Source organism: Panthera tigris, chromosome F2 (genome assembly GCF_018350195.1).
Source record: "Panthera tigris isolate Pti1 chromosome F2, P.tigris_Pti1_mat1.1, whole genome shotgun sequence".
Taxonomy (NCBI): Eukaryota; Metazoa; Chordata; class Mammalia; order Carnivora; family Felidae; genus Panthera; species Panthera tigris.
The window spans coordinates 18,736,956-18,758,065 of NC_056676.1; the positions used below are offsets into that span (position 1 = coordinate 18,736,956).

General features: G+C 36.9%; 1 protein-coding gene across 1 annotated transcript in view; it reads left to right on the forward strand.

Annotated features, from left to right (window-relative positions):
• Positions 1-21,110, forward strand: part of PREX2 (phosphatidylinositol-3,4,5-trisphosphate dependent Rac exchange factor 2) — a 288,123-nt gene that overhangs the window by 142,952 nt on the left and 124,061 nt on the right. The window contains exons 19-23 of the mRNA XM_042973055.1: positions 3,813-3,898; positions 7,020-7,156; positions 9,653-9,770; positions 14,596-14,780; positions 17,027-17,188. Coding sequence (XP_042828989.1) covers positions 3,813-3,898; positions 7,020-7,156; positions 9,653-9,770; positions 14,596-14,780; positions 17,027-17,188 — 688 coding nt within the window. The remainder of the gene's footprint in view (positions 1-3,812; positions 3,899-7,019; positions 7,157-9,652; positions 9,771-14,595; positions 14,781-17,026; positions 17,189-21,110) is intronic.

Below are 21,110 nucleotides of genomic sequence, written 5' to 3' on the forward strand. Positions count from 1 at the left end.
AATTTAGAGGATAGAGTTTTCTAAATAAAGACATGTTTCTTATAATCATATCACCCATAAATAACCATTGTTATTTTTTGAAATTCAGACAGTTGATTTTTCTAAGTACTGATGCAGATTTACACAATCCTTTGTTTATAAAATGAGATTGTGCTTTATAATCTGTTTTAATTTTTTTTTAACTTTTATTTATTATTATTGAGAGACATAGAGACACAGAGTGTGAGCAGGGGAGGGGGAGAGAGAAGGGGTGAACAGAAACTGAAGTAGGCTCCAGGCTCTGAGCTGTCAGCACAGAGCCTGATGCGGGGCTCGAGCTCAAAACTGCGGACCTGAGCCGAAGTCAGTCGCCTAACCCAACTGAGCCACCCAGGCGCCCCTATGATCTGTTTTTAAAATTAATAGGGTATTATGTATATTGTTGGAAGATGTTGGCTTTTCTTCTACAAATCACTTCTGGTCTAGTGTTCCCGTGTCACATTTCCATGATTTGTTTAACCAAGTAATTAATCAATATAATGCATATCAAGGTCTAAGCATCATGTCTATTTAAAGTACTATGATTATATCAAAATTACTGTTTAAAATGTAATTATATCATTCGTTAATAGTGATAAACAACTTCATTAATTTTCAGGTAAATGAAGATTACCACTTTAAAAACAAAAGGTTTATTTTAACTGCTTAAGAAAATATTCTTAGTATGTGTAGTATAGTATTCTTCCCTGCCTTAATATATATATATTCAGCAATAGCTGGCAGCACTCTTTATCTTAGGAGTTGAAATGTGATGCAATGAGCTAGATTCTGTAGCATTAAGTCAGCCAGGTTGCTGCTAAAACTTACCAAGGAAAGAGTGAGATGACTCATTAAAATTACTAATTTAGGAAGACTTTGGGCTGGAGGGCAGAGAATAACCATAACAATGTCTTCTCTCTAAACCTAATTTTGATCTATTACTCCCCCTTTATCCAACCCTGTCTGGGATAAGGCTCACCTAGTTGCTTACCTCTGGACACTTTGAGGTCGCTTAAAAGGAAAAGGGCAGACTAGAAGGGTATAACGGAGTAATAGTCCAAAACAGTCATTAGAAAACATAAAGGTCCTCCCCATGGCCCTACTACCCCCTGATTTAACCCTGCAACTACTGATTCACTGGTCCTAGACATTTCAGCAGTCAGATCACTTCAGAAGCCCTCAACTTTCAGACTAAGTAGATAGGGGCAAATCGTCACTCCCAGTACTAGCCACTAGATGAGCAGCATTGGAACCTGTGTCCTCTGACTTCTTCCTTCAGTGTTTGTCATACAGTATCTGGAACCCAGTATTTCTGGTCCAGGTTCAAGCTTCTCTTCCACAACTTGCTTGCTTATTGTGTTGCTTCAACACCCCCATCCATCCATTAAAAAAATGGAGATGAGAAGAGTATCTATGTCATGAAGATGCTAAGAACATTAAATAAATTTAGGTTAATAAAGAACTTAGTTATCTGTTCAGCACATAGTGTGTACTCCAGTGATGTTATCTGTGATGCTTACCTATTCTCTCATTTCATTTTTTTTCACTGCTTATTTATTACATCAGGAGCCTATCTTATATTTTGTTTCAAAACTATTTTAAGAATATTCATCTTTTATCTTTTACTTTTAATTTGCTTGAAATCGATAGCTTTTCCTTTATGTATTTATGCTAATATAAGATTCCTATAAATCATTCTGTCATATTTTCTTACAATAGCTACTTATACTTGATGTAGTCTCCAGTCTAGGGGTAGAAAAGGCAAAAATATGAGAGGTAAATACAAATGAAGTCTTGCTTTGAATCTAGCTGTATTTTACACTTGATAGCATCAAAGGGTTTTTCAAAAAGCTTTGTAGCAGATTATTTAGTGCACTTACTTCCTCCAAGAAACAGAATGTTCCATTTGTATGAATTTAATTCTTCCTTTAATAGACAATATAGTGGTCACAGCAGGGAAGCGTATTTTCCAAAGATCATTTTATGAAGAGAGTCCCAGAATAAGACCAAAATGCATTTCATAGTGTTTTGTACAAAAGTTTTAAAGAAATATATAATAATCTTGAAGATTAGAGTCAACCTTCCCTAGTAATATTAGAAGGATAGACGACCTTACTCAGAAAGAACTGAGAGACTGTTAGGAATTCCTCACAATCCAAAAGCAATAATAACTCACCATGGCCTGAAAGCTCTAGGTCATTTCAGCAAAAGTGAAATCTTATTCATAATATATAGAAGCATGGGCTACTTCTATGTTTTTGCTTCACGCTTAGAAAATGTATTTATTCCTTTTTCTTTTCCTTAGTTATCTTCCATTTTCATGTGTCTTTTTTTTTTCTTGAAAGATACTAGTAACAAAGTGCTATTCAAGGGAAGTGCATAGAGCCTTTTACACCAAAAAGTATATAATTAAGGATAAAGGACAAATCAGTTCTTTGACCTATACTCCAGCAATGCACAGATCACTTCTTAGTATATAATCTAATTCATAATAATACTTTCAAGTTTTCCTAGAATAGACAGTTCATATTTCTATCACCGATGCTGGTGTGCCTGCCTAGGTTATATTTCAGATAGCAGTACCAGGCTCTGCCATGAGGTGTAAATGCTGTACATTTGTGGCTTTCTCAAGTGTTCTAGGCGCAGTGTTGCCCAAAGTGCTCCAGTGGCTATTTTATAAGCTTTAAGTAAGTTCCACTGTATGTAACTTCAGACTATGTCTAACGTGCCCTTGAAGGGCTGCCGACATTTATTGCATGATTAATTCATCATCTTTTGGAAACAATTTTATTTCTTGGGCATAAGGGCTATCCATCAAAATTTATTGCATTGTATTCATTTGTCTTTGCTCTGGACTGCAATTTACGATACTCATTTTTATTGTTATGATGTTCTGCCTTATCTCATGTTCTCTGCTTTTCATTGTTGCTCTCTGATCTCTGGCTTCCTTCTGTGGAGTAGCTCACTTCTTAGTACCAAACTGGATATCCCTCACTGGTTGTCCTAACAGTTTACTCCTCTTCTGCTTTCCTTCATCTTCTTTTCCATGGGGATTCGTTGAAAATATTTCTTTTGTTATTCAGGTTCTCCTTTTGATGTACTCTTCTTTCAAAATTTCACTGAGTAAATGCTAAAGTTAATCACATTCTTAAATTATTTTGGTGTAATGTTTGACACATCTTTTTAACTAGCTTTTTGTTGTTGTTCTTTGATGAAGTTCCCAACGGGTAGAAATGTATTAATTCTGTGTTTCTTTTATTACTTTTAACAAAGAAGTGTCACAGTGCACTGTCTTCTTTATAACAGTAAACTAAGGAGAGAAGCTTCCATTTTATTGAAGTGACTACTAGTTCATAGCATGGTGCAGGGCAGTTAACAAAGATTTCTCTTTTAATCTCCACTGACACCCTGCAAAGTAAGTTTTACCATCATCTTTTTGTGGAAACTCAGGCTCAGAGAAGTGAAGGCGTTCATGCAAGTTATTCAACTATCTAGTGACTTAAATGAGGATTTAGAGCTAGTTTTGTCTGACCCCAGAGCCTGTTCCTTATTCACCACGTACCATGCAAATGACTGTGCTCAGTTGAGGAAGTCTTTCGTGCTTGGCTGCTGTGTGCCTTTGTGAGAGCATGCACCCTTTTTGTCTCCTGGTTTCTAGCCCAGTCAGTGTCTTTTACACAGTAGACCTTCAATACATATTTATTGAAAGAATGAATAAAGGAATGGACACTAGTGTTTTAACCAATTGTGTGGCATGTTTAAGTCTTCTCACCTTGTTTTCTGATTGATTTTAGGACAGTGAAGATCCCAGATTCAGCTGAGGGACTTGGATTCCAGATCCGAGGATATGGCCCGTCGGTTGTACATGCAGTAGGAAGAGGTGAGAAACCCATCCTGTAAAAACAGCTTTTTAGAATATATGGATATTGCTTGCTAAACAAAAATATATTCAGAACGTGCATGCTCATGTTGTTATGAAGTTTCTCAATCATATTTTTACTTGATTAGCTCAATGGTAATATGTTCCTAAAACAATATTTAAAAAAAACTCTTAAAAATCTGGGCACCAATTGAGTATCCAACTCTTGGTTTTGGCTTTGATCATGATCTCACAATCCGTGGGTTCGAGCCCTGTGTCGGGCTCCACACTGGCAGTGTGGCTGCTTGGGATTCTTTCTCTCCCTCTCTCTCTGCCTCACCTTCCCCCCTCTCTCTCTGTCAAAATAAATAAATAAACTTTAAAAAAGAAAAAAAGAAATGTGGAATCTTAGGACCCACGCAGGACGTACTGAGTCAGAATCTACATTTTAACAATACCCTCAGATGATTTGTATGCACACCCAAGGTTGATAAGCTCAGCCCTAGAATAATGCTCTAATAACTTCTATTTTGTCATGACCTAACTTCCTGAAATGCTAGTCTGTGTTTTCAGCTGTGCTTCTTCACTTCCTATTTTAGTTTTAGCCCATTGCTGTAGACATCTCTCCTCATCTTCCACCCATGTCTCCAAAGTCTGTCTTATAGAGTTATCATGGACTTGACTGGAACGTACGGTAGACATTGATAACCTTCATATTAATTGAGCTTTTCTGTGGCATTTGTTTAAACTGACTACTCCTGTTTGCTGAAAATGTTCATCTCCTGATTTCTAAGTTGGCACTTGTCAGATTTTTCTCCTCTGCCAGCTCCCTTCATCTGTCAACCGCTTAGCTGTTGGCTCCCTCTTTTCTTCTCTACCTTCTTGTTCTCTGTAAGAAATCTTATTGATCCTGTTCCTGGAGATTTTTAAATCTCTATCTCCAGCTTAGATCTCTTTCCTGAGTTCCATAGTCTAGATTTCTTTCTTTCTTTATTTCTTTACTTACTTACTTTTTAATGTTTATTTATTTTTGAGAGAGAGAGAGACACAGAGCGCGAGTAGGGGAGGAGCAGAAAAAGGGGAAGACACAGAATCAGACAGCAGGCTCCGGACTCTGAGCTGTCAGCACAGAGTCTGACACCCGGCTCGAACTCAGGGGTGGTGAGATCATGACCTGAGCCGAAGCCAGATGCTTAAACAACTGAGCTACCCAGGCACCCCTAGATTTAATTATTGATTAAAACTCTCGCCTAAATGCCCCTTTGGCACCTTACAACTCAGTATTATTTCCAAGCGAACTTTCCATCTATTCTCTGAACTTGCTTTGCCTTCTGTATTCTCTTTATTGAAATGACTCTATTTACTCAGCACTGAGTCCAAAAGCAGAGGAGTGATCCTGGGGACTGTAGCCTCTTCATGAACTCCATCGTGAGACATCAAATACGTGATCTCATTCTCCCCTTTTGTAACCAATGCTACTTTAGTTCTAGCCTGGAACATTGCAGTAGATGCTTGTTGTGATTTTGATTTTTGACTTCAGTTCCAATGATTCGTCCTCGGTTCTGGGGGTCATGTCACTTCTCTGCTTAAAATTCTCAAATGCTTTTCCTCGTGCATAGATAGTAAGGTTGAGGCTGTTAGGTGTTCACATAAAGTGTGCAGACACTTCGAAACCTGGCTCCTCTTCACTCTCCAGAGTCTTCACCCACACTCCCATTTTAAGCTCATACCAACTGCTCACATGCTCCCAAATGTCCAGGTTGTTTCTCGACTCGGTGCCTTTTTTTAGGCTATTTTCTCAATGGGGAGTGTCTCTTTTCCCTCCAAGACCTACTTTAATCCAGAAAAACCACTTAGTATTTCTGGGAGTGAATGTTAATGAGAAGAAAAATACACACTGTCTTCTTGAATATAAATTATGTTCTCTGAAATGTTTAATAATTCCTTCATGGGAGAAATTGCTTATAAAGAGAGGCTCTTCTAACATAAATTTTGTAATCATTTGTATTAATTATATTCGTTGTATTTATTAATGGTGCTGCATAAGTGTTGATCGGCTCGGAACATCATATAATAATAAATGAAAGTTTCTGAAAATTTTAACTCACTGGAGCAATATGCCACTTCCATATTTAAGTCTATCTCTATGCAAATAAATGGACAGTTGATGTTACCTGATTAATTTTATTCTCCACAAATTCTGTGGTTCCTTGACCCTTTGTAGATATCCTGAATGCTTATTTTACTTAGCAGAGCCAGTCAATGGTAGTTGCTAATTGACTGATTTTTTAAAAGAATTTCTTTTAACTGTTCGCATTTTTAAAAATGAAAGTGAATATAGAATTGATGAATAATTATATTTTGCACCTGAAGCCAATATAATGCTAGGTGTTAATTATAGTTGAATTAAAAAAAAATAAAAAGAAATAAGACTGAAATTTATAAACTATTACAAATTTCAAAAATGTCCTTGCAATAAATGTTACTGAGAAAAATAAATGAAAGTGAATACTTTTCTAATATTTAGAGATTTTTATAAAGAAAGGTAAATAGGGCATACATTTCTGGCTTTCTCATTTTGCTTTTATATTTGTATATGTAGAATATTAAGACTGATGAGACATTTGAAAGGGAAAATAACTGATTAGCATTGTAAAGGTCACTTTAAAATATCCCTTCAGGGGTGTCTGGGTGGTTCAGTTGGTTAAGCGTCCAACTCTTGCTTTCAGCTCTGGCCATGATCTCTCGGTTTCATGAGTTTGAGCATCGGGCTCTGCGTTGGCAGCACGGAGCCTGCTTGGGATTATCTCTCCCTCTCTCTCTGCCCTTCCCCCATTCATGCTGTTTCTGTCCTCTCAAATAAATAAGTAAACTTAAAAAAATGTGAAAAAATATCTAAAGTATTCCTTCAAACTAATTCTCAGGGGTATGAGAGAATATTCTGTTAGTCACTGTTTGAATGGCCAGATTAAAAGTAGAAAAATTTTGAGAAGGCATTACTATCAGAACCAAGTTTATCAAGAACATACTAGCTAGATCTCTTATTATGTTTTAAAATGGCTTTCCATATTGTATATGTGATAAAAATGAATCTCATTCCTAAAGTTATTTTTTTGGCCATTTTCTCATTTTTTATTTGAAGGGACTGTGGCTGCAGCTGCTGGTCTTCACCCTGGACAGTGTATTATCAAAGTAAATGGTATCAATGTCAGCAAGGAGACACATGCCAGTGTCATTGCACATGTCACAGCCTGCAGGAAATACAGGAGACCGGTGAAGGTAAGCTGCCCTTGGCTTATCTGGGTCTCGCTGCAAACTTGCAGAGAAAGCCCAGGGAAGGACACAAGATGGTTTCTACTTTTAGGTTCACATTTTAGCACATCATTGTAAATCTCATGATGATTGTTTTATCTGCATAATTAATCATGATCAATTCCGCTTAAGTGATTGCATTTTATTGTTTCAGTATTATCACCTGTTTAACAAGTGCTCTGGGGTGTTTTCATTTGCATTGTGATATGAGTTTTCAGATACCTAAATGTTTATCACATTGAAATCCAAAGGTTTGATTTGTTTTTTTGACCCTTGCTATTACTTTAGAATATGTAATGGTCCTTGTGTGTCTGTGAAGGTTTTTTTAGGGTCTGTGATTGAGTTTTGTATATATTTATTTAAGTTACTGGATTTAGCTCTTTAAAGAAAATACCAAAATGTACTTGTCATTGCTTAAAATTCTAACCACTATCCTCTGATTAAATTTCAAGTGCCGTAGAAAAATACAATTAGAATCCAAATTTATAAGCAAAGCTTATCCCATGAGGTACAAGTGAATATTGGGCTATAAGAGAAAATTCTCTCAAATTAATCAACTAAATGCAAAAGCAACTTTAGAGGAGAGCCTTTGTATTTTTTCTGCCATACGCAGTCAGGTACTCTTCCAGATTTGAGAATATGACTTGTCCAAACCAGAAAGAGCAATGGTTATTTTCTCATAGGCCAGGACTGACAGCCTATAAAATACTGAACCTACAAGAAACTGAGCTCCTCAATTTTGCTTGTTAATAAGGTCAAACTAGCGTAGCAAATTGGAATTCACGCATAGATTCATAGGTTATTCTGGTTGGCAATATTAACGAATATTTATTGAACTATATCATTGAATGAATTTTTTTAAAAAGACACTTCTGAAATTATCAAATCTTTCCCCTTCAATCAGAATTTTAACAAGTAGCCAAACTGATTTGAGTTTCATTCCTTTTCATTTTCCTTGACAGTCTTCCTAGAGAGAAGTTGGTTAGTAACATGATTAAGAAAAGCAATAAACAGAAAAATTCACTCAGTGAGTAACATGCTGTATCCCATATCCATTGCCACAAAACAGGCTGTTCCAAAACTTATTGGCTTAAAACAACAGTGATTGATTATTTCTCTTGATTCTGCGGGGTGACTGAGTGTTGGCTCCTGTGAAGGCACTGATATAGCAAAGTTTTGCATGGAACAGCTGGGCTCTGCACCTCCCCTCCTCATGGCCTTCCACTCCAGAGCTCCTCCACATGGCCCCCTTTTCCAGTCTAGCAGATTGTCCTTCCTGCATGGCGTCTGGATTTCAAGAGGGGATATTATAAGCGATCAACTGTATTTACATCATGCTTGGAAAAATCAGATCCCATGACCAAGCCTCAGGTCAGTGTGGGAAGGAGCTACACCAAGGTGTGGATACCAGAGTGTGTGGTTCCTTAGGGACCACAACAGGCTACCAAGATGTATTTGACTGATCAAATGTTAACTAGCATTGTAACGGTGTATAGCAATATAATAATTAAACACAGTTGTGAAGTTAATACATGCAAAAATGGAGAATGGAAATTGTAGTGCACTTCAGTAGTGCAATTCAATTTATCATCTTACCTAAGAAAGGAGTAAACTTTCAAGTGATGGAAAGCTGAAAGCATTTACTTGGTAGCCATTTCCTCTCTCTCATTTATCTAGATAAGACTGCAACTGCTATTTTAATTAAAAATAGGATGAGTTATGATATGGAAGGGTAAAAATATAGTTACATCACTTGGGAACACAATGAAGTGAAAGATGTTCTTTCAACTTTCTTATTGGTTTGATTCAAAAAAACATTAATTGGATCAAAATATAGGTGGTAGGAGAGCATTTAAATGGTTTATATCCTGATAAATGATTCATTCTTCAGAAAACTGTCCATCTAACATTTATTTATTTAAAAATGGAATTTAAATTTTACTTTAAGATATACTTGAGGCATTTTAAGTAAGACACTTGGGAAATACATCTTATTTACAAACATCTTTGGAAGGGATTCTTGCTTGGCTCAGTCAGTTGAGCATCCAGCTCTTGATTTTGGCTCAGGTCATGGTCTCACAGTTCGTGGGTTCAAGTCTTGAGTCAGCCTGCACCCTGACAGCACGGAGCCTGCTTGGGATTCTCTTGCTCTCTCTCTCTGCCCCTCCCACGCTTGCTTGCATGCTCCCTCTCTCAAAATAAATAAATTGAAACAAAACTCAGAAAAATCTTTGGAAGATAAAATTTCAATCCTAAAAAATTAGTTTGTTAAGCAATATAATTGCCATTGACTTTTTATTAGTCTCTTATGTTGATTTTCTGTCTCTTTTAAATTTGGTTGTCTTTAAAAAAACTAGAAGAATAAGTAAGATTGTCAATCCTCCTAAAGCAGGTTTATGAAATGGATATACATTTTAAGAAGCACTAATATTTCTAAGGTTTCATTTCCCCTCCTCATTCCAGCAAGACTCCATACAATGGGTTTATAATAGCATTGAGAGTGCTCAAGAAGACCTTCAAAAGGCTAACTCTAAACCCCCAGGAGATGAAGTAGGGGATGCATTTGACTGCAAAGTAGAAGGTGGGTTCCTTCTTTTCCTCCTTGATAGTGGTTTAAAGTGTTGGGATTTGCTACTGATGGCCAAGAAAGAATTCTTGAGACGTCTTCAGTGCAAAAAGGTGGTTTTACTAAAGCATGCAGACAGGACCCATGAACAGAAAGAGCTGCACTGGGACTGTGAAGAGTGATTATATATACCTTCAGTTTGGGAAGGGCTTAGGGATAGCTTACATCTCTCAGATATTTTGGAAACATGGTTTCCAGGACCTTGAGGGGCTAGCTGCTGTTAGGAAAAGGTCATTTATTTACCATTCAGGAAAAATTCAGTCATGAGACCCTTCGGACGTATATCAGTGGGGCCATAAGCTTGGAGTATGATTGCTAACCTGTATCTTGGGCGGAGGGGGGGGGGTGTAAAGATAAAAGAAGCTTCCAAAGCAATTTATTTATTTATTTATTTATTTATTTATTTATTTATTTAGCTTATTTATTTATTCATTTATTTTTTTCAATATATGAAATTTATTGTCAAATTGGTTTCCATACAACACCCAGTGCTCATCCCAAAAGGTGCCCTCCTCAATACCCATCACCCACCCTCCCCTCCCCCCACCCCCCATCAACCCTCAGTTTGTTCTCAGTTTTTAAGAGTCTCTTATGCTTTGGCTCTCTCCCACTCTAACCTCCTTTTTTTTTCCCCCTTCCCCTCCCCCATGGGTTTCTGTTAAGTTTCTCAGGATTCACATAAGAGTGAAAACATATGGTATCTGTCTTTCTCTGTATGGCTTATTTCACTTAGCATAACACTCTCCAGTTCCATCCATGTTGCTACACAAGGCTATATTTGATGCTTTCTCATTGCCATGTAGTATTCCATTGGGTATATAAACCACAATTTCTTTATCCATTCATCAGTTGATGGACATTTAGGCTCTTTCCATAATTTGGCTATTGTTGAGAGTGCTGCTATAAACATTGGGGTACAAGTGCCCCTATGCATCAGTACTCCTGTATCCCTTGAGTCAGTTCCTAGCAGTGCTATTGCTGGGTCTTAGGGTGGGTCTATTTTTAATTTTTTGAGGAACCTCCACACTGTTTTCCAGAGTGGCTGCACCAATGTGCATTCCCACCAACAGTGCAAGAGGGTTCCCGTTTCTCCACATCCTCTCCAGCATCTATAGTCTCCTGATTTGTTCATTTTGGCCACTCTGACTGGCGTGAGGTGATATCTGAGTGTGGTTTTGATTTGTATTTCCTTGATGAGGAGCGACGTTGAGCATCTTTTCATGTGCCTGTTGGCCATCCGGATGTCCTCTTTAGAGAAGTGTCTATTCATGTTTTCTGCCCATTTCTTCACTGGGTTATTTGTTTTTCGGGTGTGGAATTTGGTGAGCTCTTTATAGATTTTGGATACTAGCCCTTTGTCTGATATGTCATTTGCAAATGTGTTTTCCCATTCTGTTGGTTGCCTTTTAGTTTTGTTGGTTGTTTCTTTTGCTGTGCAGAAGCTTTTTACCTTCATAAGGTCCGAGTAGTTCATTTTTGCTTTTAATTCCCTTGCCTTTGGGGATGTGTCAAGTAAGAAATTGCTACAGCTGAGGTCAGAGAGGTCTTTTCCTGCTTTCTTCTCTAGGGTTTTGATGCTTTCCTGTCTCACATTCAGGTCCTTTATCCATTTTGAGTTTATTTTTGTGAATGGTGTGAGAAAGTGGTCTAGTTTCAACCTTCTGCATGTTGCTGTCCAGTTCTCCCAGCACCATTTGTTACAGAGACTGTCTTTTTTCCATTGGATGTCCTTTCCTGCTTTGTCAAAGATGAGTTGGCCATACGTTTGTGGGTCTAGTTCTGGGGTTTCTATTCTATTCCATTGGTCAATGTGTCTGTTTTTGTGCCAATACCATGCTGTTTTGATGATTACAGCTTTGTAGTAGAGGCTAAAGTCTGGGATTGTGATGCCTCCTGCTTTGGTCTTCTTCAAAATTACTTTGGCTATTTGGGGCCTTTTGTGGTTCCATATGAATTTTAGGATTGCTTGTTCTAGTTTCGAGAAGAATGCTGGTGCAATTTTGATTGGGATTGCATTGAATGTGTAGATAGCTTTGGGTAGTATTGACATTTTGACAGTATTTATTCTTCCAGTCCGTGAGCACAGAATGTTTTTCCATTTCTTTATATCTTCTTCAATTTCCTTCATAAGCTTTCTACAGTTTTCAGCATACAGATCTTTTACATCTTTGGTTAGATTTATTCCTAGGTATTTTTTGCTTCTTGGTGCAATTGTGCATGGGATCAGTTTCTTTATTTGTCTTTCTGTTGCTTCATTATTAGTGTATAAGAATGCAACTGATTTCTGTATATTGATTTTGTATCCTACAACTTTGCTAAATTCATGTATCAGTTCTAGCAGACTTTTGGTGGAGTCTGTCAGATTTTCCGTGTATAATATCATGTCATCTGCAAAAAGCGAAAGCTTGACTTCATCTTTGCCAATTTTGATGCCTTTGATTTCCTTTTGTTGTCTGCTGATGCTAGAACTTCCAACACTATATTAAACAACAGCGGTGAGAGTGGGCATCCCTGTCGTGTTCCTGATCTCAGGGAAAAAGCTCTCAGTTTTTCCCCATTGAGGATGATGTTAGCTGTGGGCTTTTCATAAATGGCTTTTATGATCTTTAAGTATGTTCCTTCTCAAAGGAATTTTATATGTTAAAGTAGACTTCCAGGATCCTGTGGGGGGGTCAGTCTAAGATTCCCTTTGCCCTTAGCAAAGTGTCATCATTGAGGCAGCTGAGCCAGAGGAAGGTCACTCTACCTATTCCAAGGACTTGTCAATAGGCTGTAGGCAGTAAGGAAGTGTAATATTTCATTTGCTTTTGTTTCCCACATCACTCCTCATTTGCTTACAGTAGTAATTGTTTTTTAATGTGCCTGTGCCTTGTCCTAATTATTGAAAATCTTGTATGTTCAAGCCACTTTCTTAAGTCATAATCTCCAAATAGATGTTATGTGAAATACATAAGTAATAATAGTTAGTCACTAACACGTCATAGCTACTGCACTTTGTTTGGCACTTTATTAAGTGTTTTACATGGATTATCTCATAAAGGCATTAAAAAGGAAACTCTCAAAAAAGTGTTAGTGTTGTATCCTTATTTTAACCTAACCCTTAGCCTAAGGGACTTGCCCAAGCCAGTAAGTGGTAGGATGAGGATTCAAACCCAAGTTAAAATGTGTTTTCTTGTTTTGAGTTTAAATGTTGTGTAGACCTTCCTAATCCAGTGTGGTTCACAGACCAGCAGCAGCAGCATCACCTGGAGAGATGAAGAATCCTACCCCCACCCATCTACTGAATCACAGTCTCCATTTTGACAAGATGGGATCTGTATGCATGCAAAAATTTGAAGTCCTAGTTTAGAAAGAAGGTCTATAGTCCCTTTGAAAATGCTTTCTTGATTCAAGTAACTTTTACTATATTCTAACATTAATGGTACTGAGGCAAACTAATAGTGTGAAAACATTATTAGAGAAAGAGAAAGATCTTTTGATAAGGACTCCTATTGTTTCTGTTCTCTCAGTGAAACAAACCAGATACAGATTGTTGGAATCATTGGCTTCTTTGCCAAGGGTAAAGGGATGGAAACAATTAAATTTATGTTTGCATTTGACAAATACCTTGAATTATTGTTTCAACACTTTTTTCACAGAAGTCTTTGAATCCTCTCTTAAAGTTTCATGATATCTTTCCATTTATATTATTGGTAGGTATCGTTGGACATTTTTATTGTACTGTTAGTTTCTTCCAACCAGCATAGTTACATAATCCCCTGTACTGATCATACGGGGGTGGTCAACTTAGGGAAAGCTGTGTTCCCTCCACTCCTGGAAGGAACCACTCAGATCATGGACAGTATCAGAAATATTTCAACCACATTGGAGCACCAAGATTGTTATGACACAGTAACTTTCTTATTTACTTAAACTAGGACAAATCTCAGGACATTATCTTGAGCCCTTTATTCCTCATTTAGAGTTAGTTGATTTTTGCTCATCGTCGTTGGTGCCACAGTGAAAGGGTTGGTGAGATGCTCTGATAATTGGTTTCTAGCTATTCTGGGACTCCATTATTTTAAGATAAACCATTATTCTGCCTTTGTCTACTTTTACTATTTCTACCATCCTAGGACTTAACTGTTTTTATCTAACTAAGATTCTGTTTTTGCTAATTTAATATTTGTTGTTAGGTTTCTCAGTGGTTTCTTGCTTCAGATTTTTGTGTTTTTATATCAGCGGATTGATCGTAGGCCAAAAACCTGTAGGAAGACATTCCAGATGAAAATGTTATTATAGCAGACAATGACAAATCTTCTCTATGAGCTATCTGCAGAAGATGGTGTTTGGGAAAATTCAGGGATCCTGTCTGCTGAAATAAATGATTAGTGCATCTCCTTTCTGCTTCTTCCGTATGGCTTTGTGTAGTTTTTCCTCCTCTGAACAAGTATTCGTTCAATGTTTGAGGCAGTTTTAGGAACCCTGACTTTAAGTCATGCATGCTTTTAATAAAAATTATAAAATTGTATGTATAATGTTTATATTGGTATAAATAGGCATACATATGGTTGATAGATCAAAATGGATGTGCAAAGACTAGTCATGTTGGAATGGTGAGATTTGGATCATTCAAACATATGTTTTTTAAGTGCTCTTGTTTCAGAAATGTTAACAACAATATTAGATTTATCCATTCTTTAAAGAAATCTTTAAACATTGTTCAGAGACACTCAAATTATTTGAAGAGACTCACAAAACCCTTCCTGAATTTGCTGAATGAAAACTGTCCTTGTTCCAGAGGTGATTGACAAGTTTAACACCATGGCCATCATCGACGGGAAGAAGGAGCACGTGAGCCTGACTGTGGATAACGTCCACCTGGAATATGGTGTTGTGTATGAGTATGACAGCACAGCCGGGATAAAGTGCAATGTGGTGGAGAAGATGATTGAGCCCAAAGGTTTCTTTAGCCTCACTGCCAAGGTATGAGTGATCCTGGGAAAACAAGGGATTTTGTTCTAAATAAAGTAACTGGAACTCTCCCCCACCCCCACTTCCCAAAACGTAAACAGCTGTGTATGCTTCAGCTGTCAGCTCATTCAACTTTCTTTTCTGTTTTCCCCCCATTACTCAGTATGCATACAATCTTCTTTTTTTATTGATCTCTTTTGGAGTACAGTGTTATGTTAGATGGGACTCTTGCCCAGGCAAATGTTAGTTGATTTGGCAAAGGCTTCTCTACATTTAGCAAGTTTGCTACATCTGTTGATTCAGTATCATGAATACCTTTCAGATGGTTTTCATGACAGGTGGTGCTTTTTTAAAATGTAGATAATCCTCTGAAAAGTATTTGAAGTCATGAAATGTATTATAGGAAATTTCAAATTCTCCAAGTCTCATGTTTATTTCATATAATTTCACAAATCTCAGTGATCCATTTATGAATAGATCTTCAGACATTTATGTGATTCTTAATTGGGAAGGATATCACCCTTAGTCTTTAGGCTAAAGCAAGATAGGGAGTAAGAGAGTTTTCATCCAAATGGATAAAACATGTGGTTAGTGAAAGATGGGCATGTGCTTACTTTTCATGATCCTTTCACCAGGTGAATAAATAAAATTCCTATTGGATACTCCCCAGGTCTGAGTTTTAGTATTTCATCTGTATTTATTTATCTAAATGTTTATTTATTTTGAGAGAGAGAATGAATACTAAGGTTAGTGCAGAACCTGACATGGGGCTCAATCCCACAAATGTCAGATTGTGACCTGAGCCAAAATCAAGAGTCGGATGCTTAACCAACTGAGCCACCAAGGCACCCCTGCATCTGCTTTTATATCACCTTGTGAGGATTCAGGTATTACAAGTAAGAAATATGACATATAGCTTCACTACTTTTATTTATTCACATGTCACTTCTTGTTTCATTATGTGTGTGTGTGTGTGTGTGTAGCTGAGATAGATTTAGCATTAATAGTATGTATTTTTTAAAATTTTAGTGGCAGAAAATAATGTAGAAATCCAAATGCACTGTTTCAAAAATACTTATTTTATGTTTTTTGTTTTATATTCTGAAAGTCAGCTTCCAAAACAATTGCGTTATTCTGATGACATTGTACCACTCTGTATCTTTCGATATAGCATCTGTATGTTCAAAATGCCACCTCTGCCCAAATATGTTATATTATCAAGGCAATCCATGTAAGTTTGGACCCAGGTTATTATCGTTAATTTATCCATTTTCTAGCTATTTCAAATTTGTGAAGTTACATGGATTATTTTATATATGACAACTGTATAATTCTATTTCATATTTGAAGAAAAGAGTATCAAAGAAATTAAGAAATTGAACCAAGATCACACAGCTAATGATAAATTGAGCTCTACTTTCTAGAGTAGTGATTAAACCAAAAACTCACACTCTGTATTCTGCAAGACAGGGAAGTGGAGCTTCCTGTGAGGGAGCTCAAATAAACATAGAATCTATACATTGTCTCGTACAGTATTATGAAAATGTCAGGTAAGGGTGCAATCAACCCTTGCAATCTTTGAACAATAATAAATATGACACATAATTCTCCATTCATTGGAAATTCCCAGTGATCAGTGGTAGGTACACACACAAACACACACAAATGCTGCCTTACAATTGATTCAAATGTTCAAAAGGATTTACTAATTAAAATATCACATGGACGCTTTTATCTGATGTGTTTATCAGCTGGGTGCTCAGATACCGCAACTGACATTGATTTTACGTTAGTAAGAGAATTTCTTCTCATGTATTCATTTCTTCAGCAAACATTTGTTGTCTGCATTCTCTATACTGGGCTCCCAGTAGAAAGTAAGGATGCCATTCTATAGGTTTTCCTTAGTTTTTGTTGTTCTACTACCAAATTGAGGGGAAAAAAAAGTTCTGAGTAACTGACTAAAATATAGGCAATGTGTTCCCACATCAGAGCATACTGATTTGTCCAGCAGGCAGTCTTTGAAGTCCACTCACTTCCCTCAGGTAACCTTTTAGAGCCAGCAGAAGGCAAAACACGAGGGGCAAACACACAAGTCCGTCACTTCGCGGTGAGAGTTTTACTGAACATAGAAATCCCAGGCGGTGAAAAGAAGTGTGCTGGGGAATGTCACTCTGTGTTCTAGACTTGTGAAAATTGTATTTGGCTAATTTTGAAGGTTTTCTTTACTTGTGTGTGTGTGTGTGTGTGTATTACTACAGATTCTTGAAGCCCTGGCTAAAAGCGATGATCATTTTGTCCAAAACTGCACCAGCCTTAACTCTTTAAATGAAGTGATTCCTACTGACCTTCATAATAAATTCAGTGCCTTTTGCAGTGAAAAAATTGAGCACATATGTCAGAGAATATCCAGTTATAAAAAGGTAAAACTTCTGTTTCCTTATCTGACATGTATATATTATTTAAATAATTTAAATGTCCAATTTAATTCACTTACTGATATTTTCATTACTTATTTGTGTACCAGTTTATTGAAATAATAACATATAACATTTTGTTTTTTTATTTATGTAATATTTTAGAGTTTAGAGTTTTTAAAATGCCTTTACATCCATTAACCTCATTTGATCTTTGCAAACCTGAAAGCTAGGTCATTATTCCACATTTTCGACATGTAACTGAGGCCTAAAGAATTCAATTACTTGCTAGCAAAAGATAGAGTTGGGATGTAAATCCAGGCCATGTAATTATGAAGTCAATAGTTCTTTTCTTTTTATCTCAACAGAGGGAAGAGAGCTCTCAATCAGAAAGTACACAGAACATAGTCTGTTTGAAATTGACTGATTTGTACATTTATTTGACATATTTATTGAGCACATTTTATATGCCAATAACTGTTCTTGGTGCCAGGAATATGGCAGCAAAGGAGAGAACATCTTCCCTCTCGGGGTATTTATATTTGAGAGGGGTAAGCAGCAAAGAAGTAAATAAAGTTCACCTGCGGCTCCAAAGTGGGGGGGAAAAAAAGCAGCCAGGGTGTCAGGGGGAATATGGCCAAGTCATAAGGTTGGAGGCTCAGACAGGGACCAGGAAGAAGCGCTCTGGAAGCTTTTTACCTTTTGGAACTTTGGAAGGAGTTTGGATTTTCTTCGCACATCAACAAGAAGAGTTGGAAGCTTTTAAACGTGTGTGACTTCATCTGATTTAGGTTTTTAAGAGATGGCGCTGCCTCCTCTGTAGGAATGGATTGCTAGGAAGAGATGAGGCATAGATACGAGGAGAAAGCTCTTGGAATAGTCCCAGTGAGTGATGATGATAGGTTGGCCTGTGGTGAAGATGGGGAGACAGAGAAAGTTCGATGGATTTGATATAATTTAGAGATAGAATTAGAAGTTGATGTCCAAAATATATCCTACAGTAAGTTTTTTTTCTATTTTTGTCAGTAGACTAGCTAATAAAATTATTTCCCTCAAAATGAGGCTGGTTGTTTAAAATTTGGCACAGCCATCCGAGGAAATATTATTTATCTCAGTGTTTCTGAATGTGAGTTAATCTATATGTTTTACACTCCTAATATATTAAGTAAAAGATAAGCCCATGTATGTCCAGATAGGGCTATATGAGAATAGGGAAATGTAGAAATGAATACTTGAACACTGGTTACCTCAGGTAGAGTGGGACAAGGGGAAGAAGGATCACCATATTTTTCTTTAGGACTTCCCTAAATGTTTATCTTGTGAAGTTGAATATGGGTTGCTATTTTGATTTTTTATAAATCCATTCACATGAAGAAAAATGATATTCAAGATTACCACTTAATTGTCACATCTGTTAATTCTCTTTCCATGATTGTTGAGCTCAGTTCGCCTATTTGATTTCAGGAAAGATTCCATGAATGCTTTCCTGTTGCTGAAGAGCAGAAGATTCTTTTTATTTCTCCTTTCTCTCTAAGATAGGACAGTGTTTGAGGTAAAATTTAAAAGGTCGAAACAAATGCAAATTAGCATTCCCTTTTGAACACATTTTGAAAAGAGAATCATTCTCTTTCAGAAATGGATCTGTATAAAGTATGATAGGCATTGAGACAGATTCTAGTTGTCAAACTTGTCAGTGTTTGGGGGTCATTTCTTTTTCTGTTTTTTTTTTTTTTATTTTCTTCCTACTTCTCTCCATTCATACAAAAAAACAAAAGCAGTAGAAATATCTTAAAAAATATACATGAAAAAAGTAAACTATGTGAGTAAAAACAAAACATCAGGATGAGGATATATTAGATAGGGTATTGATTCAGCTGCTGTAAGAAGGACCAAGATAACATGGGCTTAAAATTGAAAGTTGATTTTTCACTCACATTGAAGGTTCAATGGGCTGGGAGTCCAGTGGGGACTGGATTGACAATCTTCTAGGGCTGCTTCTATAGTTTTGCTGTCTCCCCTAAGACATTGCCCTCTTCCACAAGGTCAAGGTTGGCTGATCAGCACTATGTCTAAGTTATAGCCCCTCAGGACAGAAAAGAAGTGGAGAGCAAAGAGTTTCCTGTTGAGGCCACGACCTGGAAGTTGTACACATCACTCCTGTTCGCATGCAATTAGTCATTTAGTGAAAGCAGACTGAGAAATATTGTCTCAAACTGGACATCCATGTGCCCAAATAAAACTCAGAGAATTTTATTAATAAAAGAAGAAAGAGAGAATGGATATTGACAGAAAATTAGCAGATACATTTATAGGTAAAGTTATATTACAATAAATGGTATAGACCACCAAAAAGGTGATAAGGTCAGCAAGTGCTAAAGCTAGTTAGTTGCTAAAGTGGAATATTATATTTCACCTGCAGTTTCCTGATAACCAAAAAATAAATAAATAAATAAATAAATAAATAAATAAATAAATAAATACAGTCTATCACATATTTATCAGCATCCCTATAATTTATACATGTTTCTTAAGAGAAGCAAAGCTTTTCTTAGACTAAGTTCTAAAAGAAATCTCTCACGCTGAATTTCAAAGAGGCGACACCAGGAAATGTCAGGGCAGTATCTGTAAACATATCCCTGAAAAAGAAGCGGCAGTTTGTTTTACGTGCAGATATTTTTCATACACTCTTTATTGAAAGCCAATGGCATGCGTCAAAAACTCAGCTTCACAAAAGCAAATTTATTGCAGGTTGGGGCGGGAAGAACAGGTAAACATTTACTAAATGCATACCTGTTATGTAGGCAGTAATTGCTTAAGGATGGCTCCCCTCCCACACCTAAAATCTATATGGAAGACGGATCAAAATACATGAAGTAAGTAATAATAATACTGACTACTTAACCTATTAGGAGGTGCCACGATGACTGGGTGAATGTGTTGGCACCCCATACCCTCTTCTCTATGATGGTGCTCCCTGGAGTTACGCAGCACACATCAGTTTATAGCAATCTGCTGTCATATCAGGCATTGCATAGATATTTTACAGTTTGCATATGTTGTATAATTTTATCCACACAGTGACATGAGACACATTATCTATTTCATTGATAAGTGGCCGAGGCTCAGAGTGGTCAAGTAACTTGCCCAAAGGCATGCAACTGAACACAGCTGTGGAATTTGAACCTTGCTTCCTTTTATTATAAATCTGTTTTTTGTTTGTTTACCTGCAATTTGACACTGTACTACACAGCATATATCGTTCAAATTCCACTGCTAAATTTCACTGCACAGCTAAACAGTATGGGTCTGATTACTACGGCAGTGGCAGTTCAGTAAAGGAGAAATCTTTGTGGATTGAATAGTCAGCAGATGTTAGCTGCTGTAAGTTGGAAAGATTTCTCAGAGTGAAGAGGAGTAGAGATGGCACTCAAGTAAAGAGAGATATTGTAAGTGAAGGCCACGATGTAGAAATGAGATTGATTTTATTGATGAAGAATTGGCATGTTGCCTACACTAGAAAGGATTGGAGTTAGATACCATTAAAAGGAAAACTGACAAAATCTGAGTTTTCCAGTGATATTTTAGAGTGGCATAAGAATCAGATTTGTTTGTAAGAAGTACGAGTTGATGGTGACCTGGTCTCATGTAGAAGCTTTGGGGATAGAGAGAAAAGGATCAATCCAAGCGATACATAGCAGGTAAAATATATATAGCTCTATGATGGGTTGGTTATGGTGGATGAAGAAGGTGTTACACCTTGGTTTTTAACAAAAATATGGTTTGTGATAAACTGGAGAGTGTTATGTTGGGAGTAGGATTAGAAGCATAAAAGGAACAGGTTTTTCCCAAAATGTTGGGGATTCTCAAAAACATGAACCTGCCGAGTAAAAAATTTCTTACACTTTCTCAGAAGTAACTGACAGCCCAG